The sequence below is a fragment of the Lygodium microphyllum genome, chromosome 5, assembly GCF_053477565.2.
Source record: "Lygodium microphyllum isolate KBCC chromosome 5, Lygodium_microphyllum_v1.1.10, whole genome shotgun sequence".
NCBI lineage: Eukaryota > Viridiplantae > Streptophyta > Polypodiopsida > Schizaeales > Lygodiaceae > Lygodium > Lygodium microphyllum.
Window position 1 is genome coordinate 154,957,348 of NC_141139.1, and position 24,269 is coordinate 154,981,616.

Sequence of the window (24,269 nt, forward strand, 5' to 3'; positions counted from 1 at the left end):
AATGTCCTTGTCTGACTTAGACTAAGGCTCACAGGTAGAAGATGACCACACAAGACACATGATTGCTAACACCTCCTCTCTGATCTTGGATGTGGGAGAAGGCCAAAGGAGATGTGGATCCGTGGGTGGCAGGAAGAGTGCCAATGCCGATGAAGAATGCCAACCAAGGAGCAAGACCTCTTCATAGAAAAATCCGATCAAACGGAAGGCCAGTAAAGGGTAATGGAAATGGAGAGGGCTCGAAAAGATTATTCTTGAAACTCCAATCAGGAATGGGTGAGCCAAGCTTTTGACCCAACTATGAGACGATTGTGAAGAACTATTGAAGGCACCATAAGTTGCATAGAAGAAACAAGGACCAAGGGCCAAGCGATGGGGAATGGCGGCTCGATAATGAAGAAAAGAGTTTGTCACATAAAGGAAAGGCCCAAAGTAGAGTGGAAACCTTGAAGAAACTCCTCATGATCTTGGGAAGCCCCCCTTGAAACGCAAAGGGCTAGGAAATCCACAACTGCATCATCGATATCGACCCTCTCTAAGGGAACTACTAGAGGAGAGGGTGGGGGATGGGATGAAACCTGTCGGATGAATGGTGCATAATAGGGAATGGGTGCGGCAATAGAAAGTTGCTTCAAAGGGCCTTGCACAATGGAAGGGGGATGGAGCATAGATAGTCCCCTCTACGTCTAACTTGCCACAAAAGGGACTCTTGTAGAAGAATCCTTAACAAAGATGGATGGCTCGATGAAGACAACGTGGGTCCTGAGTCTAGGAAGGCCATAAACTGAAAGAAGATGGAAGCCCAGTTCTAGAACATATAGAGCCTCAATTTTAAAAAATGGGGCTTGAGGGATGGTTAGACAATAGAGGCAAGGTGCCAACACTAGTAGGCATCGAAGAGAGGTCACCGGCAATGACGATATCCTTTTGACAGACGGAGATCTTCGATGAAGGTGAGGTTGTTTCCTCCAGCACTTCTCAGGGTGCAAGGTCTTCCCACAATGAGGACATGTGGGATATCCTCTACACTTTCCCACAAGATCTTTATTAGAGTTGGAAGATGACTCCAACTTTCTCTTCCATTTCCTTTACTTGGCTTGGAGATAAAGTTGCATAAGCACAACCATGTGTACAGGCTTTGCAAGAATCTCTCTCATTGTGACGCACATCTTGCTCAAGCACCAATGGCACTAGCCCCTTCCAAGTGAGAGTCTCTCAACTATGAGAAGTGAGAAGACTTGTGGAGAACATGCCATATGTCGGTGATAGAAGATGTGAGAAGTGTCACAACTAGGTCTTTTAAAGAGAGGTCCGTACCAAGGGATGCAAGCTCATTCTGAAACTCCTCCATCTTGTGGATGTGATCCCTCATTGTAGGAGAATCTACGACAGAAAGTAGTTGTAGCTTCAACTCAAGACATGATCGATGCCCAAATGTCTAGATCCGGAAGAGAGATGCCAATCTCCTCCAAACCTCTACAATGGTTTGGATATGTTTGACATGCACGAGCATTGAATTTGTGCAACTCAAAAAGAGCATAAGTGGACTCTGGCATTCAACCAATCCCATAAAGCTATTGAATCCGTAGTCACACCAACATGGGGATCCATGGTAGGCCGGGATATAGGGATAGTAACAAAATCCCAAAGGTCACAGTCATCAAGGAGTCACTCCATATGGCAAGACCATAGAGGGTAGTTCATCCTATCTAGCTTGTCAGATGTGGATAGAGGGTAGGATTGGCACTTGGCTCAGGAGATGCCATCAATGCCAATTGGGGATTGGAGTCCCCAGAAGAATATAGTGGGAAAGAGAGATAGGATGGTGGTTGGTCGAAATCAACCTGAGCCACACGATCCCCTGAGCATACACGTTGGCCATGGATTTCCTTCAACAAGTACCTGTTAGGAAACAAAGATGTTGCCATTGGAATGAAAAGGACCAATAAGAGGTGTCCTCGGGATAATTGGGGTCTGTCAGGCCATAGTGTAGAAGAAGATTGACTTAGGCAAGGTAGACGGGGAGTATCCCATGCCGGAAGGAACACACAATGTTGGACAAAGAGGTAGAGCAGTAAACGAAGATGAAAACAGGTCTTTGACTTCTAGTCGCAGCCAATGCAGGGGCTAGTAAGAGACCAGGATTGCCGGGAATTGGAGTACCTGCAATTGGTGCAGATTTGCCCTGCTTCAGGCCTGACAGAGGGGCCACCCAGCACCAAGAACTAGTCACCCAGGTCACAAAAAGACCAGCCAGTATGAAACACAGCAAAAGAACGAGTCTGTCTGCTGAAAACATGCTGCCCAACCTGCAAAGGTGCCGTCCAACCTGAATAGGTGCTTCCCAGCTGAATGGAGGCTGCTCAGATCCAAAACGCAGATGCAGGGGTGCTGCCTGCATGAAAATGCAGGCTTGTTCTTACAAAAATGGTGCCGTCCAGCCTGTTAGAAGCTGTAGGAATAGTGCTGCCCTTTTTGAAATTGTCAATTTTGGGCAGTGCCCAATGTATTTTGTGGTGTGGACACTTGTTCAAGTGTCAATGTAGGGTGTGTACACCTAGTAGTGTCTGAGTTCTTAAAAGTAGTGACATAAATAAGCCTAACTCTAGTCAGTTGGTGGAAGGTTGGTTAGGTCAACCTATGACCTAAATTGGAGTTGTACTTTCACTCTATTTTTCAGTTCAACAAGTATACTTCTCTCTTGCTTCAGCTTACTCATTGTTACTGTCTTGTTTTTCTCTCCATAGCCGATTTTGATTTCTCACATTTGGTATCAAAGTAGCCCCCACGTGGATTTTGAACAGCAACTGTCGGTGGTGTTGCTCTGCATGAGGTCCTGCCGCCATTAGCATTTGTTCATTCGAGGAAGAGTACAGTTGTGTGAAGCTCAGCTGCTGTACAATAGTGCTCAGTCCCGGTGTCTCTTGACTCAGCCACCAAGCTGCCATCACCTCTTTGTCTACTACCCAGTTCTCATGCACCACTAGCTAGCGCCTAGGCAGCTCTGCTTGATCCTGTGCTTGCATGCTAGTTGCATCTCCAATTTGTGCACAGTTGCAAGTGACGCCTCAGCATCCTGCGCCTTGTGCACTATCCTGTCCATCTCTGCCCGTTGTGCGCTAGTGCTTCGCCCCATTTGCAGCACCTGCACCTCCCTTGACAACACCTTCTATTCCTCTTGGAGGTGTGACCCTTGTGCTGCCCCTCACTTCACGTATTGTGCCTCCTAGATGCGTGCCGCCTACTCCTAGTTGCCGCTCGCCTGCTCCTAGTAGTGCTGTCGCCACCGCTCCTTGGTTATTGCCACCGCTTACATTCTGGTTGTTGCTGCCGCCTCAATCTGCCCAGCCAGGTAGGGCTGCCTTTTCAACTTCGCCTACTGAAGGTGTCAAGGTCTACGCATCCCAAGGCATTCGAAATTTGGGGTTTTTGCTCGATTTCTCTCCAAATGTGTGAATCAACATTTGACAACCGGACATTGCACAATTTCTACCCAATTTGCGCAAGAAATTTGGGTCTTTTTGGCCCACAGGCTCCAACATACATCACGAGACAGATTCTAGCTATTGCTCACTATTGGCACACATCTCGAGGTGAAATCTTTGCAAAAATTTGAGCTGTTAAGGTATTTTTTCAATTTCTTTGAAATTTTGGAAAGAAATTTGGGGCTTTTTCCCAACATGCACTTTGAGGCAAAAAACACATGGTACATCAACATTTAATTGTTGTTACAATCAGATTTAGTGGAAAATTTTGGGGAAATTCAATAAATTTTGGTGAGAATCGGCATTAAGTTGTTGTAATTTGTACTTTTGTGGACAACATTTTGAGGTAGGTGTGGTATAGGAGTGTAAAGCAGTGCATTGCTTTTATTTCCAGACTGAGTGCTGATTTGGGTGAGATTTTGCACACTTTGGTATTGATGTGACAGTTTGCTACTTGTTTCTAAATCCTAAGGAGTTTTTTGATACTCTAAGAAGTACACACTATACTTCAGCACTGAAGTATTTGGTTGGTCATTGTGTTGGTGCTACTGCCCCTCCTCTCCTTCCTACGGAGGATCAGAGGAAATAGGATTGGAAGGATGCACAGACACCTTCCTTGATTGCCTTTTCAATGAAAAGGGCAATTATTTTGCACATTCGATCTTGTAAGACCTCAAAATTAGCATGGGATATACTTGACCATATGTTTGCAGTACACAATGAGGCCAAGATATCTTATGTCCGCTAAGAGTTGGCCAATGTGAACATGGATGAGGGTGATAGTATGACAGATCACCTCACTCACATATAGGATTTGTGTGAGCAGTTACTCAATGTTGATGAGGTTATTCAGGGTGCTGAATTGGTGAACATTACATTGAACTCTCTTCCAAAGTCATATCTTGGTTTCCACATCTCTTTGATGTTGTCTTTTGGAGGGGGGATAGCAGCTGTTGAGAAACCACATCATTTCTACAGTTTCCCTTCATTTCCACTTTTCGTTTTAGTTTCCAGCCCCAAAAAGACTCTCTAGGGTCTTCAAGAGTGTTGGAGCACCGTATGAGAGACTTTAGTGGGCGTGACTTGAGGTTGTTTGTGCCTATATATCCGGCACCTCCCATTTATTCTTCACCACATCCACCTCTCACTCACTTCGTGAGACTGTCACCTCTATCTTCTCTCCTTTCATCATCTCCATCCCTGTTGCCATGTACCAATCTCCAACTTCCCTAGGCTGTGTTTATAGTGGTAGTGGCTTCTCCTCTCCAGCTGGCGACCATTCACACCTTGGCGACAATTCTCTATCTCTTGATGTCAGCTCCACCTCTTCCATGGGTCATCATCCATTGTTGGTGACATCATCTTCAGGCCTTGCTTGCATTTTGACTTCTTGGTGGTTTCTCTATGGTAGGTGATCTCCTCCTCTAGTAGGCTTGTCATGCATGGTACTTTAAAATTGATACTTATTTGGTTAGCAAAGGGTTAAAAAATAGTCCAATTGCTCCCACTCTATACATTAAGAATGAAGGGGGGGGGACTTGTTGATTATCATTCTTTATGTAGATGACATGCTGCTCACTAGACCTACACGTAAAAAATTGTAGATTTTAAGGTTTGCTATGTTAGAGATGGGTTGTCTGCACTGTTATTTGGGGATTCAGCTCACCCAAAATTAGCATGGCATCATCATGTTACAGTCACAAAATGTGGATAAGTTGTTACACAGGTTTAATATGCAAGATTGCAAACCTATGTGCACTTTTATGTAGCCAAGCTTAAAGTTGTCTATGCATGATGGTGAAGAGATGTATGATGTTGCAATTTACAGTCAGGGTGTTGGTTGTCTTATTTACCTTTGTCACATACGCCTTAACATTCAGTATGCAGTATCTCAGGTGAGCAGGTACATGCATAGCCCACAGATTGTACATTGACAAACCGTAAATTGGTACTTCAGATATTTGCAAGGCACTTAGTCACATGCATTATTATTTTCTGTCCATGGGGGAGGGGGACGTCTTGGCTTACAGTGATTTAGATTGGGCTGGCGATGCAAACACAAGGCGGTCTACTAGTGGACACTATTTCTTTCTAGGCCGTTCTTGCATTTCATGGCTAAGTAAGAAACAACTACAGTGGCTACCTCGTCTTGAGAGGTTGAGTATAGGGTAGTTTTCACGGAAACTTTGAATGTGTATGGTTGCGTAGATTGTTGGCTGATCTATATTTATCATTGGAGGTTCCTACACCCATTCTTTCTGACAGTCAGAGTGCTATTGTAGTGGCATGAAATCTTGTGTTTCATGCTTGCACGAAATACATTGAGGTCCGTTACCATTATGTTAGAGAGAGATGTTATGTAGGAGAGATCAGCTTGATGTATATATCCACACACACAAAGGAAAATGTTGCATATATTTTCACCAAAGCATTACGAGTTGAGAAGTTTGAGGCTTTTCGAAAGTCTTTGAACTTATTACGCTTTGGCGATTGGCCATCTTTGTACTTCGTGGCATTGGCATTGCATGGGGGTGTTAGAATTTGTCAATTCTAGCCAGTGCCCAATGTATTTCGTGTGGTGTGGACACTTATTAAAGTGTCAATGTAGGGTGTGTACACCTAGTGTCTTAGAAACTTAAAGTAGTGACACAAGAGTAAATAAACCTAACTCTAGTTTTTTGGCAGAAGGTTGGTTAGGTCCATCTATGACCTAAATTAGAGTTGTACTTTCACTCTTCTTTCAGTTCAACAAGTACACTCTACTCTCTTGCTTTAGCTTACTATCACTATCTCGTTTCTCTCGCCTCCATAGCCAAATCCGATTTCTCACACGCCCTATTTCAATAATAGCTGCCTAGGTCAAAATGCAGAATAGCCTTGGTAAACAAAGACTATAGGGCTGGAAACAGACTGCTCTGCCTAGTTTGAGGCCAAACGCAAGGGCTGCAATATGTGTGGATGGCACCTGGTTGGTTTTGTTGCGGACAACATGCTCCTCTTTGAGATCTTTGGCTCCCATGCATGGCTTTGATACCATCAGAGAGTGCGCAACAAAAATAGGAAAGTGAATACGGAGAGGAGACAAAAGAGAGAATGCAAGAGAGAGAAAAAACAATGCGATTGCAATGGCTGAAGGTACAAGATTGTAATAGTCAGCCCCAACACGTAGCTCTATGCATTAGTGTAGGTGCTAGATGGTTGTAGGGGAATGAGAGAATGAGGAGGGTTGGTTGATTGTGAAGGATTAATGATGGATAATAAGAGTGGGAGGGCATGCTATCTATATATAGGCAAATTGAAGCCATAACTGGTAATTAAGTGGCCAAGCCCAAAATAGAGTGCCTAGGATAGCCAAAAGTGCCCAAAAAGAAATGCACTAATGTGCCCTCCATAGTGAATGAGAATCCCCATGGTGTACCCCTCACAATTACTCATATGCAACACCCTTTAAAAGGGAGTTACGGCAAGTATTCATTGAGACACAAGCATTGCAAGGCATGGGCCTTCTTTGTCTTATGCTCATCTAACTCATTCCATAGAGTGGACACCACTATTTGGCGAAGGATGCAGACTACACCTCATAAAGGCACTCTAACAACCACATGAAAGCAAATCGAGTTGAATAAGGCTTCTTTAACTCAAGTGTGCTATGCTTGCGATACATTGCAAGGACCTTTTGAAGTGCTCGATGTGTAGTGGAGATGCAATGGTCAGCGATGGCGATGGCAGATAGAGAGAAAAAATGTGAGTAGTAGTAGAGAGTAGAGTGAGAGAGATGCACGATATGTGGATACAAAATGAGTTGTACCTCTTTTAGGTTTTTGAGATAGATATATGTAAAGTATAAGTGTTTAGGGTGTGTTTAAACCTGTGCACATATAAAAGGCACGGTGGCCCTTTGTTCCCAACAATCTCCCATCTAAAGACACTGTAGTCTAAGTATGTACAAAGCTGAAATACATATACTATTCAACTCCCATCATTTGTTGGCAATGAGCAAACCACTCTGCCGGTAGATTATTTATGAGAAGATTTGCAGGGTTATTATCAGTATGTACTTTGACAAGCTCAATGCTTTTGTTGTCAAGTACATCCTTGATAAAGTGATACTTCACACTTGTATGTGCTTCGTTTTTGCATGAAAGACGGGGATCCATGCTAGCATGATAGCACTGTGACTATCACAATGGAGGACATGGGTCTCAGCAATGCCAAGCTTTCCTACCAAACGTGAAAGCCATAGAGCCTCCTTGCATGCCTCAATGGTAGCCACATACTTTGCCTTTGTAGTAGACAATGCAATATACTTCTATAGCTTGAAAATCCAAGAAAATGCTCCCCCCTATGAAGGTGAATACATACCCTGAAGGAGACTTTCTGCAGTCAACATGACCAGCCTAGTTTGCATCCGTAAAGCCAACAACAAATGCCTTTTGTTTTCCAAAGTAGATGCATAAATTCTTTGTGCCCTTAAGATATCTCATGACGCCTTTCACCGCTTCTCAATGTTTTTTGCCAGGATGTGCCATGTACCTGCTAAGCACTCCTACCACAAATGCTATGTCAGGACGTGTAGCAACCAAAGCATACCAGCTACCCACAGCTGAAGCGTACGGAATCTTGGCCATTTCATTCTTTTCATCATTAGATGTAGGGCTATCCTCTGCATTGACTTTCACATATGGAGGCAATGGTACACCAATTGCTTTTCCCCCCTTTATATTGAAGTGTTGCAAAATGTTAGATACATACTCTTCTTGCGACAGATAAAGAAGACCTTTTGATCTGTCCTTGAGTATATGCATGCCGAGAATGTGATTTGCCTCACCAAGATCCTTCATGTCAAAAATATCCTCACATGCAACCGAGCCCAATATGGTTCACAATGTAGTCATCTTGACTATAGGATAAAATATATTGTTAAAGTTAATCCCATGTTCTTGCTTGTACCCCTTTGCAACAAGTCGTGCTTTGTACTTTGGTGAGGAACCGAAAGTGACCATCTTGTAAACCCATTTGCATGGTAAGACTTTTCGCTCCTTGGGCAAATGCACCAAATCCCAAGTGCCATACTTCTTTAGAGATTCCATCTTTGACATCATAGCTTTATGCCATTTTTGTTTGTTTTCTCTATCCAGCCACTTCTTTGAACCATGACGTTTCACCACAATCTGTCAACATGACATAATCAGCAATATAATTTACACCAAGAACAAACCTATTCAGATGTTTTGTATTTCTAGTCGATCTATGCATCCAATAATTAGTGTTTGTTGATTGTTTAGCTTGCAAATCTGCATTAACAGCTTGTTGTTCAAATGTTTGAGCATGCTGTCTTGCATGTTTCGGTTGTTCTACTGCCACATTTTCTTGCTGAAATTGTGGTATATCATGGGCAACTTCTTGCCGATCAGTTTCAGCATTATTCCCTGCATTTATAGAGTCATTTGCAGCGGGTATTTGCTGTTGTATAGCGGGTAATCTTTGTTGTTGTACATGTATCTCTTCTCAAAATACAACTCTGTTGATTTCCTCAATCTTTTTAGGTTGTTTATGCATGTGATATTCCCGAAGGACAACGTCATTGCTATATACAATTTTCCTTTTCTCGGGATTCCATAATCTATATCCCATTTTAACCTCGTCACCATATCCTAGGAAAATGCAATTACAAGACTTTGGCTTCAATTTGTTGGGTTGTTCCTTGCGTATGTGCACAAATGTCTCGTAGCCAAACACTCTCAAGTGTGCATACGAAGGTGGCTTGCTTGACCATACTTCTTGAGGGACTTTGTCATGAGGATATGTATTTTTGAAACCTCACTTAACATGTGGATTAATTTTTTATCACACGGTTAAGTGAATGTTGCATATGTGAGATGTAACTGGGGTTAGAGTAAATTTATGAGCCCAGGACTTGAGGAAATCACGAGATTTCAAAGGCAAAAATTGGTGTAAGTTTGTTGCATAAGTACTTGGTGGTATCTGGTGCAAATTGTTGGCCTAGGTCATTCATTTGGCAATAAGTGTCAGTTGTTGGTGACACTAGAGAAGTGGTGTTTAATGGTACCTAACGTCAATTTGATGGTCAAAGATGACGCAGAGATACTCGAGAATGGAAGTTGCCTAGCCAATTTAATTATTGGCCAATCAGATTATTTTTCAAGACACCGAAATGATTATTAGATTAATTTTTAGTATTTTAAGATTGAAAATTAATATTTAATTATGGATTATGCTGGAAAAACCATTTGGGAATGTTGCCACTTATAAAAAATGCCCACGTAAGTTTGAAAAACGTCCTTAGAGGTTGGAGAGAGATATTTTAGTGTATTCAACTTGCAAGAGAGAGGGAGAAGATGTTGCTGGTCTGATTTGCAGCCATTGGGGGATCTTCTGAGGTAGCTAAGGGCAATTGAAGACCAATCAATTGCAGGTGACAGCATCTATAGGCTGTTGAGACAGGGCAATAGCAGTAAATGATTGATTTTCTTCAGTTTTTTGTGAAGCAAGTTTGAATTTTCTCTCTCCTCAGCATTCTCTCTCATCTTCCAGCCTTTCTACAGCCTTGCTCTAAAGATTACAGGATTGAGATCACCAAATGTTGAGAAATTTTAGATTTTTTTTTGTTGTAAACCCTAATCTGCAGGATAAATTAGGGCTAAGCAGCAACCTCGAGAAGTGTGCTAGAAATTGGAAGCTCCAAGATTGGATTCAATAGGGCTGAAGCTGTTTTTAGCCTATTTAAGTGGAGGGACCAGCAAATTATTGAATTTGGGGCATTTTCCATCTCTATCAAAGCGGATGAAGGCTAATTGATTATCCGAATCAAGGTGCAAATCAGATTGAAGACTTGTTGGTCATTTTAGACAGCAAGGGGAGTTGGAATACCGAAAGGGATTGGGATAATTTCATTGTACATCAATTTCTTCTTCAATAATAAATATCGAAAGGGGTGCAAGTTTTGGGGCCAACTGGATGTCCAATGCCCAAGATTGTATGGTAAAGTGTGCAATTCAATTTTGTGAATTTGTTAATTGCTGTAAATAATATTTAATCATGTTGGTTGCAGACTCTCACCCCTAAAGACCTATTCGGTGATCGATTTATCAAGTGTACCATTTTGGGGCAACACCATTTTGGGGCAGATTATAAGGGGCAATGAGCTACGTCTTTATCTCTTTGCTGTCACAAAAGGCTTGAAAGGCTTCTGACAGATATTTTCTACCACTGTTAGAGCAAAGACACCTTAATGTCTTGCTGGTCAAATTTTAAGCAAGTGCTAGGGATTTTTTAAACTTATCTAATGCCTCACCTTTACGATGGATTGGTTAAAGCCATACTTTGCGTGTGGCATCATCAATAAATGTGATAAAATATTTCTTTTCCCTTAGAGACAACCGTGGTATCTCACATACATTTGAATGTACCAACTCTAAGGGTGAAGATATTAACGAAAGAGACTTTTTATGTGACATTTGAGCATGCTTACCAAATATACAATGATCACAATGGTCAAAATCAGCATACCTAAAATATGGCAAATAACCCAAACGAGAAAGCACTTTCATTCTAGTTTGACTCGTGCGTCCCAACCAGCCATGCCACAAAGACACTTAGCTGCCTGGTTATGGCGACAACATGGTTACACACACTAGATACATGTAATGGATACAAAGTGTCACTCTTGGAGCCTTTAGCAACAATCCTAGATCCCTTATATATCTTCCATTTGCCATCCCTAAAAGTGGTGCAATAGCCTTCATCATTTAGCTATCCTTTGCTCATCAAGCTCTTCTTGATCTAGGGTACATGCCTCACATTATGCAAGGTGAATGCTGAACCATGCTGAAATGCCAACTGCACACTGCTAATGCCTACAATGTCGCATGTTGGTTTGGGTTGGGGGGAAGAGAGTGAGAGGGGCTTGAGAGAGAGGGAGAGTGAGAGGCTTGATTGATTGATGCTTGAAGAGGGAGGGGTTTTTTTTTGGGGGGGGGAAGGAGATAGTGAGAGCAAGATAGAGAGGAGATGGGAGAGGCTTGATAGATTTATGCTTGAAGAGGGAGGGGATGGGGGGGAAGAGAGAGAGTGAGAGCTTGACCGCTAAGACGGAAGTGATGCTTAGGAGAGGGAGATGAGAATGCTTGCTGATTTGGTGTGGAAGGATTGAGGGAAGGATCATGTTTTGTAGACTAGAAAAGAGTGTGAGAGAAGAGAGGGATCCAAAACTCAAGAGCATAGATAGATCATGGTTGGAATCCAAGGTTGAAGGGCTGAAATGATTGAATCCAAGGGCCAAGGCTGAAATTGAAGTGTGTGAAGTCAAACTTCAAAGAAGGGGTCAAGAGTTAAGGTTGAAAAGCTGGCTGGAATCCAAGGGGGTTGGGAGAAGTGTGCAATGCTGGAAAAGGGGGTGGATCATGGTATCCAAGGGGGAGCAAGGCCAAAAGTGCCACACAAACAACAACGGGTAGAAAATGTGCAGCCGAAATGTAGGACAATCATGTGGGAATGTACTATACATGTTGGTTGAGACATGCTTGTTTTTCATACGGATCATATAGATATTCATGGTATGAATTGTATGGTACGAAGAGGTCCATATTACATACAGAGACAACCATGGAGATGATGGTACAAGACACGTTTGTTAACAAGGGGATGATCCTCTATCAAGAGCTTCTTCATAGAGTGAAGAATCTTACTCCATTGAAGTAAGTAACATCATTGCATGTGATTGTTGGCTCAATATATCCACTACTACACATCAAGCCACTAAAATTAGGGTTTACACTAATACTTAATTATAGTGTATTAATCCCTAATTAGTTCTCCTTAAAATAGTACCTAAAAAGTATTTTATGCTGAATCACAAAAAATAAGTGGCTTTTTTTTTGAATAGTGGACCAAATGCATCAAAATCCTCTATAAATAGAGTCAGTTGTGCAGTGCATCCTTCATTCCTAATCATTATCACTCTTAGCCTACTACCCTCAAACTATTGCCCATACCCATTCGAAGGAGTTACTGGTCACTCATCTGTTGATTGTCATCTTCACGTTGGTGGGTGAAAATGAGCGACTTGGAACATGATGTTGCGTGGGGTCAAGTGGGGTAATACATGCAAATATCATTTGTTAGTCTTTCTATCACCTACCTGTAGTGGGAGTCGGATTGATAGGTGGAAATCTCAAGTGGTACCATGCATGTTTGACATTTGGTTGTGATATTTAAGTTTTGAGATATGCTCCTCATGCAGAAAGAGGTATCCTAATATCGGGAATGTGTTCTTGCTTCTGATTTTGAGTCCTCGAGTGGAAATTTACGTGGCAAGGGGCATGTTTGCCATCTAGTAATTGAGGGGAAGCAAGGGGTAGCTTAGTAAAATAGGGGAAAAAGCAAAAATGTGATGAGTTTTTTTTTAAAGAAGAGAGGGGGAGAAGGGTTCTACACAAGACAATTAGAGAGAGAGAGAGAGAGAGAGAGAGAGAGAGAGAGAGAGAGAGGAATCTTGCAGTCTGAAGAGAAGGGATAAATCTATGGGTTGGTTAGCATCAAGAAAGGAAAAACTCAAATTGGGCATGTTGGAGTGGTATACCTATCAGATGTGAAAGACATTATACCTGTCATGAACGCATGGATACACGGAAGGAAAATTGATCCAATTTATGTTGATGGTAGTGTGCAAGTTTATGTAATCACTAAAGAAGCAATGCTGCAAATGCACCTTAAAATGACAGGGAAGTCATTGTTTAAGGTTAAAATGACAAACAACTCAAAAGTAAAATGTTTGGGAGTCATTGAGAACTTGGAAATCAACATTGGAGGCCAAAGAGCATGTTTGGATTTCCATGTTATGCTTGCAAAATTGGGGGCATATCCTCTCATTTTGGGACAACCTTGGTTGATTGGTAAGAGGTCCAGACAAGACTGATATAGAGGTCAATTGGAACTCTATCTAGAGAAGCCAGCTCATAAGAGGGTGGTCTTTGACATGAAAATAGGGTCTCATTCAAAATGAACATGAAAGTGATGTTGGAGGTGATGAAAGTAGTGATTCAAAAAATTCCAGCCTTGATGAGGAAGGTAGAGAATGGGAAGCTAGCCTACTCTCTAGGGATGTTGACCTCTTTAAGTTGTCAATCCAGGGTCCAAAAAGAGAGGAAAAAGTTGTAAATATTGCTGCAGGAAGTATAGATCTCATGCAGGAAACATGTGATCAGCAGAAGCTTATGAATATGCTAGGAAAGGACTTGACTAATGATGAAAGAGATAAATATTTAGCCATTTTTTAGAAATACCTGAAATTGTTTGCTACAGAATATCAGTGATCATCAACTGAGGGGTACTAACAGCATTGTGCACCATATCAAATTGAAAGAAGGGTATAAACCAGTGGCTCAAAAACTTAGAAGACTTGGTACAATTCAGAAAAATGTACTTAAAGCTGAAATTCAGAAATTGGTTGATGCGGGATTTATCTATCCTCTTGATGATGCAGAGTGGGTGTCTCCTGTTGTAATCAAGCCAAAGAAGAATGGAAAGTGAAGAGTATGTGTTGATTTCAAGCCTCTTAATGCAGCGACTAAGAGGAACTACTATCCTCTTCCATTTCAGGATGAGATCTTTGATCAAGTGGCTGGTCATGAATTTTACAGTGCATGTGATGGATACTCTAGATATTTTTAGATCAGAATAGCAGAAGAAGATTAGAAGAAAACAACGTTCATCACCCCATGGGGATGCTTCTGCTCTAGAGTAATGCCCTTTGGTTTAATGAATGCATACGCTAGCTTTTTAGATGGGTTAATTGGATATTTACCCCTTTCATTGGGAAATCTTTACGGGTGTTTATGGATGACTTTCGCGTGTACAACTCAAGGGCATTACACTCTCAAAAACTTAATGAAGTTTTTCCAGCAGACTTGATGAGTATGGCGGTCAGCTGAATCCTAATAAATGTAAAATAGCAAGAACTAGAGTGGTACTCTTGGGTCATGAAGTGTTTGCTAATGGTATTTCACCTGAGTCTAGTAAAGTTGAGGCTTTACTTCTTATGGATTTTCCAAAAACTATAAAAGAACTGATGAGCTTTGTTCAAAAGTTGAGGTATCTATCAAGATCATTCTATATGCTGGTTGAGTATGTATATCCTTTACATAAAGCAACTCAAAGGGATCCTTTAGTTTGGACGCAAGTTGAAGAGGATGCATTCTTGCATATTAAAGAAAAGTTAAGTACTTTGCCAGTTCTTATGCCTCCAAACTAGGATGAATCTTTCTTCATTAGCATCAGTGCTGGGAAAAATGTAGTGGGAGCCATTTTAATGTAGAAGGAAAAGGGGATGCCTTATACGGGGCCTTTGTTTTATATAAGCAGATCCATTGGAGCAATTGAAAAAGCTTGGATGGAAGAAGAATTATTGGTATGGGGATTGTAATATGCAGTTAAAAGATGAAAATCATACTTGTTTCAAAAACCATTTGTAGTACTTACTAGTTCTTAGTTGCTTCCACAGGTTTTGCGATCTGCTGAAAATGCTCCAAGAGTTACTAAGTGGCTGTTGGCTTTGCAAGAATTTGAATTTACATGTTCGAAGGAGGATGCTGTAAGAGCTAGCTTAGGTGATGTTTTGACTTATAAAGAACATGTTGAAAGTGTAGCTGCTATAAGACGGAAACTAATTCCGCGTCCGTAAATTCATGAGGAGATGAAGGATAAAGATGCTACCTTGTTTTTTGATGGCAGTTACAGAAGAGTGCTAAAAAAGGGAGGACTGGGTTTTGTCATTATGGACGCTAAAAATCCAAAAGTCTTTTCTGGAAGTGAAGAAAGTAAAGAGATACAAAGTAACAATGAAGCTGAATATGTGAGTTTACATGCTGGCCTGAAACAGTGTATTCAGCGGGGATACATGAAGATAGTTGCAAAAGGAGATGTTATGTTGGTGGTCAGACAGGTTCAAAATGTTTGGAAAGCCAATAAAGATATTTTGAAGGATTGGTTGTTAAAAATAAAAGGCCTCATGAGGCAGCTGCAAAAATTTGAAATTTGGCATATTGGTAGGGAGAACAACCGTAGACCTCATGAATTGGCTGAAGATGCTCTTTCCTAGTATGTTGCTGCCGTGAGGGTGGATAATCCTAGATATGAGGGTAGGGAAAGCCCTCACTTGATTGAAGAGTTTCTAAAAACTGGGGAGTTGAAATCATTGATTGATAAATACAAAAAGTATGTCATTGTTAGAAAGGCTAGGGCATATGTGCTCATAAATGATCAGTTGTACATGAAGGGGATTGATAATGTATTGGGAAGTGTGTTGGATAGTTTTGAGATTCTTGCTTGCTTATCTTCTTGTTATGAGGAAGCATGTGGTGGTCATTTTGGTTTTGAGCTTACTAAAAGGAAAATTCTACTAGCAGGACTTGGCCTAGTCTAAGTATAGATGTTGCTCATTGGTGTAAAAGTTGTCATGCTTGCCAGTCATATGCAAAAAGAGTACTAATTCCAGGACTTACTAAAGCCATTGTTGCCTATGGACCGTTTGAGAAGTGGGGTTTGGATTTTATTGGACCTTTGCTTGGTACAAAAACAAGAAAGTCTTACATCCTTACTGCAGCTGATTATATGACCAAATGGCTTGAAGCTAAGGCTACAAGCAATTGCAAGAAAGAGGATGTAACTCACTTTCTGATGGAGGACATATGCTGCAAATTTGGAATATCACTAGAAATAGTGACAGATTAAGGTCTTGGCTTCAGAAATAAGCTATTGAGAGAATTAACAGGGAAGCTAGACTTGAAACATAGATTTGCTACTCCTTATTACCCTCAGTGCAACGGGCTGGTGGAAGCATTCAATGGAATGTTACAAAAGATTCACTTTAAGATGACGGAAGATCATCCTAAATATTGGGACAATTATTTACATCAAGCTTTGTGGGCTTGTAGAACAATGCAGAAGACAAGTACAAGATTCACCCCTTTTCAGTTAGTATATGGTCAAGAGTGATGAGCTGTTCTGTGCAATGCTCTATGAGGTAGATTTTCGGGAAAAGGAGTTTGTCTTTGTCAGATGTTTTCGAAGCCTTTAATAAAGGTTTGTTCACACTTTGTGTTCCAAACTGGGCGGTGGCTAATCATGGTGGGTGGAAAAGAGCGACGGGGGACATGATGTTGCATGGGGTCAAGTGGGGTAACACATGTAAATATTAAATTTTTCGTCTTTCTAACACCTATCCGTAGCAGAAGCCGAGTTGATAGGTGGAAATCCCAAGTGGTACCATGCATGTTTGACATGTGGTTGTGATATTTCAGTTTTGAGACATGCGTCTCATGCAGAAAGAGGTATCCTCATACAGGGAACGTGTTTTCGCTTTTGATTTGAGTCCCCGAGTGGAGTTTTACGTGGCGGAGGCATGTTTGTTATCTAGTAATTGAGGGGAAGTAGGGGGCAACTTGGTAAAATAGGGGGAAAAGTAAAAACGTGAGAAGTTTTTTTTTTTAAAGAAGAGAGAGGGAGAAGGGTTCTACACAAGACAATTGGTGAGAGAGAGAGAGAGAGAGAGAGAGAGAGAGAGAGAGAAGAATCTTGCAGTCTGAAGAGAAGGGAGAAATCTAATGCTAAAAAGAAGAAGAACAAGTTTTTAGAAGAAAGAAGCCATGCAGTTGAAGTTATTGGAGTCATGGAGCATGATGGCAATATATTAAAGATCGGGCTGTTGAAGCCAATTGGCTGATGCGAGTTCTCAGTTTTCAGATAATGGTAATAAGAGTCTTTCTTTTTGTCTTGTTTTCTTCTACTGTTGCGTGGGGCACATAGTATGTAGATCTGTTCTGATGTATGGATATGAGTGAGAGACAGCAGAGGGCTGTTCTTCGTCGTGTTAAGAGTGATGTATGTTAGTTGTTTGTATGAGGCTTCTCTTCAAGATAGAAGAATGGAAGTAAAAGATCTCTACATCTGAAACTAGGTATGTGGTAGAGAATATGCATTATGGGCAGGTGTTGAATGCACTAACTCGAGTTAGTGGAAATTCAGAAGGATTTGTTGCCAAGAAAATGATAAATTAGAGCTCATAATGTTCAAAGCTTTGTAACTCTTCATCAATGCAAGGTATGCTGAGATGTATCTGTTGTTATGCTGAAATGATAATCTGAAATCAAAGAAAGTGTCTTCCTGTTTACAAGTTTGTGCTTCTTGGAGAAAAGATGTGTTTGTTGTATAGAGCAGCAGTGTATTTCTGCAGTGCTCTATGAGGCAATTTCTATGTTCCATGAGGCAACATGTGAATTCAGCAGCATCTACACCACCGACTTGGTTCCCCATGAAGGTTATCATGATTATCCATTGCTATATTAGTGTAAGCGCTGTTTTGTTGCAATAATGGAATGTCTACAATAGTGAAATGCTTGTAGCAACCGAATTGGCATCGTATAAAGCTTTGGTTACTTGCGTTTTTGGTTTGTATTTATGTGTGCTTTGAGAAAAGAAGAATAGAAAGGATCTACAATTGATTTTGCACTGCTTGAGGCAATCACGCTTTGTGGGGCAGTTTTTGCATGGGGCTGCTATCCCTAAAAAGTAGGAGTTGTGTGAATTTGAAAGCTTGTGTTGTCAAAGTCTCAGCCATGGTTGTTTCTGCATCAGTTTCTCTCTAAAAATGGTAAATTCTGAGCTTGAAGGTTTAAACTGCTAAGTGTTGAGTTGAAGTCTTAGTGAGGAGTGAGTGATTTCAATGGTGTTATCTTGTGGGTTTTGTTGAGGGGAGATTCTTTGTCTTTATCATGTGGTGTTGTCTTGGGGGTTGTTAGAGGCTGACTACCCAATCGACCTACCAACGTGTGTTTTTGCTAGCTTGTAGGATATCACCATTAGTGGAGGCTCATCACAACTGCTGCCAAGAGTCGTCTGCTGCCCCGAGACCAATTCCTGCCCCTTGGTCATTGTGTTTTCAGTTGGCAACATCCCTACAACCTGGTGATCTGATCTGTTGCCTCACCCACCTGTGTTTTGCTGAGTTCAAGGCTACCCAACTGCTGTCAACCTGATCCAGCCATTTTCTCATCGCCTTCAACTGCATTTTCTGCATCAGCAGGCCGCCCAGCTGCTGTGTAGCCTCTTGATACTGCTCGCAGTGCTGACTTCATCGTCGCCAGCATCAGATCTGTGTTTCCAGCCTGCTGGACCTGTGTTTTGCTGCCACCATCATTAGAACCTGGTGGACTGCTACTACTATGTTTCAGGATCTGTCTGGAGTATGACACACCCTTTGGAGCTGTTTATGGTGTTTCTGACACTACTCTCAGCTCATCTTATCCCTGATCCTGGAGACATTGGGGTTTGAAGCATATTCAGCACAATGATACATCATAATGGGATTGAGCTTAAACTTGCCATGCTGTGATCAGGTTGGGCTGTTCTCTCTTCTAAGTTCTGAAGCATTTTCTGTACCCTCTTGCTGATTTGTCTCAAGAGTAGTTTGTGCATCTCGACCTCACTCAGGTTCAGCCAATAGCCTCATTTCTTCTTTTGCACATGTGTGGATGCCAAGAGTGAGCACAGACATGTCTCTCAAGGCACCCATCATCTTATCAAGCATATAGTGGGTCATTTTAGCATGGGGGGATTCCTTGGAGAGATGGGAGTGTGTAAGAACACCTCTGCTGTGGAGGCATGTGGGAGCTCTTGAGCGCTCTCTCTACAGAACCGCCACCCTACTGATTTTCTAGTCCCTCCTGCCATGCATGGCTGGTGTTAGTAGACTGATTACCTTCAACCCAAAAGCTAGTTCATAAGCTAGTTCATAAATAGAGGCAGTTCCTTACTGAAAAGCAAAAACAGTAACCTTTTCATGCTTAACATCCGTTTGTTTCGACCTTTCTCTTTGCAAACATGATTAAAGCTTTTCTTCAAAAGCAGGTTGTCTAACTCTTTGCACTTGTTTCTGATTTGTAGACTTTAATGTTACTAGAATGCTCCTTCAGATCTAAAAGAACACTCAACATTGTTTTTGGGGAGAGAGTTAAAAGCTACAGTCGAGCAACAGGATCTCTAGCCTCCAGGCTATGTTGGAAACAGGAAGAACAGGTGAGGGAACTGCCAATTTTAGATATTTTGTGTTTTATGAATTAGAGTTCATGAAACAAAGATGGAGGATGTGGAGATGCAACTCCATAGAAGGCATAAAATGCACAGGAGTGAGGTAAAGGACACAATTGTTTTGGCTTTTGCATGATCAGAACTAATGCCCTTCAGTACATCTGTCATTTTTGTGTAGGTGGATCATAGGAGCACCCCTGTTCAGTTCTTGATAAAAAGACACAATCGAGAAATTGTGTACATGGAAGTGGGGAATGAATTTTTTGATGTGCTGGAGGGCTTTCTGAACACCCCAATAGCATGGTTGATGAACAAGTTATCAAAGGGGAAAATGTTGATGGTGCCCAAGGTGGGGAGTATAAGCAATGTGTATGAGAGTCTTTACAAGCTTAGGAAAGATACTTTTCTTGTATCTAGGGAGGACATTACGAATCCTACTTTTCACAAGACAATGTGCAGTCCGAACATCCTTATTTCACTGCTTAGAGGAGCTGCATCTGTGGTGTACACATGTAACCTGATGCATGGTGTTTCCTTTTTGTCTAATGATGAATGTCCTTCTTGCATGGACAATATGATTCATGAACTTGCGGTGATTAGCAACAGAGTGCTGCCGGCAATGGGAAGGCATGTCTACAAGTGTAACAAAAACTGGAATCAGTGTGCCTGTGTTTCATATGCACGTGCCAAGTGTACCTCTTGTGGAGAGTTTACAAATAGAGAAATACCTATTGTTCTTGGTGGCAGTGCCAACAAGTGGGCCTTCCAGCCGCCAGAAGGCTTTCGAGGATATGTGAAAAATGATCTTTCTTTCATTGTTACTGATGATCTTAACATACTGCCTGCCTCTTCTATCAACTACATTGCATTGCTAAACAAGCACAGGATCTCTACAAGTGGAAACATTCACAGCTTAGAGGTGTCGATGACTGTCAATGAGGTATGATGCAAACTCATGAAGTGAGGATGATACAACTCTCTGTGAAGTTAACTGTAAATAGTGTGTTATCAGAGACAAACATGACTTCCAAGATTTATACACTTTTCACTGAAGTATGATGTTTTCAATATCAACTCTGGCAAAAACTGCAGTTGTAGGAAACCCCCTATGTTCAAAATCTAGCATTTTATCAGAACTTGCGGAAAATTCGATTTGTGCAATGTAGTCCCGCAATATCTATGATGTGTGCACACAGGCTCTGCAGTTGTTGGAGGCCTCATTCACATCTGGCGAGGCTTTGAATACTGCTTTCAGTGAGCAAGCAAATAGAAGCATTCTCCAAGCCTCAAGATTTGACTGTAAGCACCGAACCATAATTTGAGCTTGTGAAGGGATACAAACATGTGATTGTGACCCATTTTTTTATTGTGCATGGTGTCGGGCTCTTGAAATGTGCTGCCTGCTATAACAGCTTTAAAAATTGGAAATTGACGGACTTTTGGCAGGTGGATGTTTTGACATTTTACAATACTGGCTGAACTCCATAGTTGGATCCCGGGGAACCTAATTCGGAAGCATACAAAACAAGTCATCATAAGCACAATAGTTGTGTAGAGTGATGGGTTGCTACAAAATTGAAACCTCCTCTTTGCTCTCAGCTGACACATAATCCTCACTTTGCTCAAGAGGATGGCACTTGATCATTGATTATGGCTATATTATTTGGAGGGGAGACACCCCAAATCCCCCTTGTGGGTGCTTGGGTGTGTGGATTTCATGTTTGCTAAACAAGGTGAAAACTTCAACATGTTTTCCTATCTATCATAAAAAATGAGTGCACTCCTAATGACCTCTTCTAGCATTTTAGGATATTGAGCTTTCACCATGGCCTTGTACTCATTGTCCATGCCTCGAATAAAACCTTGAACCTTTTGAAAGTCATCTATGGCATCAAGTCAGATTATGATCTATCTATATTTATGGATGTACTTCATTAGTGTCAAATTCTCCATCTGAGACTTATCCTAGGCAGTCCAATCGTAGTCCTTTTCATTCTCAAGTTGAAATTCTTTTCAGAACACTTCAGAATTCTTAGTTTCAAGAATAACATCATGTTCCCCCATTGTGAATTGTAGAATGGGTTAACATGATGTTATTCTTGAAACTAAGAAATTCTTACTTGTGCATGATGTCTTCACTATGGAATAATTCACAAAAATGTAGAGGTGATGTGGTAGAGCTCTAGAGTCGTATGCAGCTTAGGAACTGGGAGATGCTTGAAAAGCTCTTTACCCCTTTTTGAAAAAGCTTTTGAAAAGTTTCTTTGTGGTATGGAGCAACAATAATGCTTAAATTGATGGTTGGTTACCTTGTGATTAAGCTTGCTAGGGTGAGGACAGGCTAGGATGTGTGATCTCCTCACTCACCTTCTCTTTAAAACTCTAACATGAGTTGTCCAACTTCTCCTCTTGGATATCCAAATTCGCCACCTTATGAACATACGAGCATGAACCCCAAGTTCACACAAGAACCTCATCATTACGCTTTGGAGCCCCTCTGGAGGCACATGTTTTGCACAATCTCTTTCTTGATGCTGCAAATGAACCATACGAATTAAATGTTACCAATTTTTCTATTTCGCAACCAACAGTAGATCCCAAAGTCCACCTGAAACCCTTCAATAATGGATTTCCGGTGTGCTTGTACTTTACAATATTCCTATATCTTCCATGCTATGTTTTTTTCATTTTCTTAACTCAATCATGTCCAATCATACTACTTGCATATTTAGCACCTACATGTAATATGCATCTAGACATTATGCTATAACATTCTTACAATCCACCTACAAAGAAGGGTGAACAACCCATCTTTGTAGCATATTTAGCACTTACATGTAATATGCAACTAGACATTATGCTATAACATTCTTACAATCCACCTATAAAGAAGGGTGAACAACCCATCTTACTTTCAACATGCTATCAATAGAGCTAACCACAAGTTAAAATATGTCACCACCTTAATGTATGCTTAAAAGCCTCTAAGTGTCAATATTGCTAGTTTTTAGTAGGCAATCAACATATTCAACCATGTATTATAGTTTGTGGTGTTTATTAACTTGCCAAATCAATTTGCATAGTTAATAAAATCAACTGTAAATACCTTGTTTGTAAATCTTCATCTTATAGGCCAACCAGTCCACTTGGTCATCATCTTGTTTAGCCAAAATTAGAGACATCATGTACCCCTCTATTCCATAAAAATGCATGTACATCTCTCTTACTATTACTAGTACCATGAGGTGGTTTGCATCTTGCTTTCACTTTTTCACATCATAATGAGATGACTAGCCTCTTCAAATTATAATTACTTTCTCCATATTTTGCAAAGTCTTCACTCAGCTATTCTTGAACCTTATACTTATCAAGCATCCTCCTTATGTAGGAGATACAACTAGCCAACTATTGTACCACATAATTCCATTTTTTGTCCAAATTAATCCTACACTATCATTTCCAAGACACTATGATAGCACACCTAATTTATATAGCTAAGTGATTCTTTAGATTATGAGAGGCTAACGTGAATATATTTATGGAATTTCTTAGTAGTTTTGTAGTAGTAAACAAACTTGAATTTGTACAAGGACTAAATTTTGTAGAAATTTGAAAACCACAAATTATTGACATGTCTTGGAAATTAAATTTTGGACTACAGATCAAGGGTTTCAATTCTATCTCATTATCCACCTCAAAATGTTAATTACATTGGTTAATGCATGAATTAGCCTAAAACATCTATCTCGCTTGTTGGAATGTTTGCAACAAGGGGGAGCCAAGAGGAGCAAGGAAGGAAGAAATGACACCTTGCAATACACTACTGTACGCTCTCATAGCACATAGGACATAGGTAAACCATTGCATTAGTTATTGCATCTAGCTTACAATACCATCATTGATTAACCTACATTCCACTATTTTATCACCTTAGTATCCAATATGCGCTACACAATGCACTAGTACATGGACTAGTGCACCAGTGCATAGTACCCATTGCATGGCACAAGGTGCACATACCCACTTCCATTTGCACCAATCACCCTCACCTAGCATACACATTGTGCAACACACTCCACACTAAAAGCTTTTAACCCTAGACCTAATCCCACACACCACGTAGTGCATATATGCACAATGTAGTGCAGAATGTACTACATATAATGTAGTCTACAATGTACTACACCATAGGTAGCCAATCAAGAGACCATAAGGATTTTATCAAGTACAATGGAAAGAGCTGAAATGCTAGGAGGAGCATGGGCCGACTTTCATGCCATTGTTTACGGCTTCCAACATGCAACAGACTTTGACATCTCGACCATGACCCTTGAAGCTATGGGATAGAAACTTATGGAACTTCAAGGATAAGGAACCAACACCCTCAACTAGTTGTTGGACATCAACAATGACAGTAAACAAAAACTTGCAACCATACAAGTGGAAGTGGATAATATTTAAAGAATACGGTTGGATCCTCATGAGATTTTTTATTGGATCTAGTGCATAGCGATGTACGTTTGACCACATTAATATGTTATAAGTAGGCATGCATACTACTCAATATCTCCTAACATGGATGGAAAATATGTTGAGAAGTAAAGTCCAAGCTAAAATCTTGTTGGTAAGCAAAATAGCTAGATACGTATCGAGTACGGGATGAACCTTACAACTTTGTTG

The 24,269-nt window shown here is 40.9% G+C and overlaps 1 protein-coding gene across 2 annotated transcripts in view; it reads left to right on the plus strand.

Moving 5' to 3' along the window:
• Nucleotides 1-21,467, plus strand: part of LOC148036562 (uncharacterized) — a 36,475-nt gene extending 15,008 nt beyond the window's left edge. For both annotated transcript variants that reach the window (XM_087678546.1, XM_087678547.1), the window contains 4 exons: nt 19,446-19,577; nt 19,768-20,529; nt 20,786-20,888; nt 21,036-21,467. In XM_087678546.1, the coding sequence (XP_087534672.1) occupies nt 19,446-19,577; nt 19,768-20,529; nt 20,786-20,888; nt 21,036-21,097 (1,059 nt within the window). In that variant the 3' untranslated portion in view covers nt 21,098-21,467. The remainder of the gene's footprint in view (nt 1-19,445; nt 19,578-19,767; nt 20,530-20,785; nt 20,889-21,035) is intronic.
• The last annotated feature ends 2,802 nt before the right edge of the window (nt 21,468-24,269 follow it).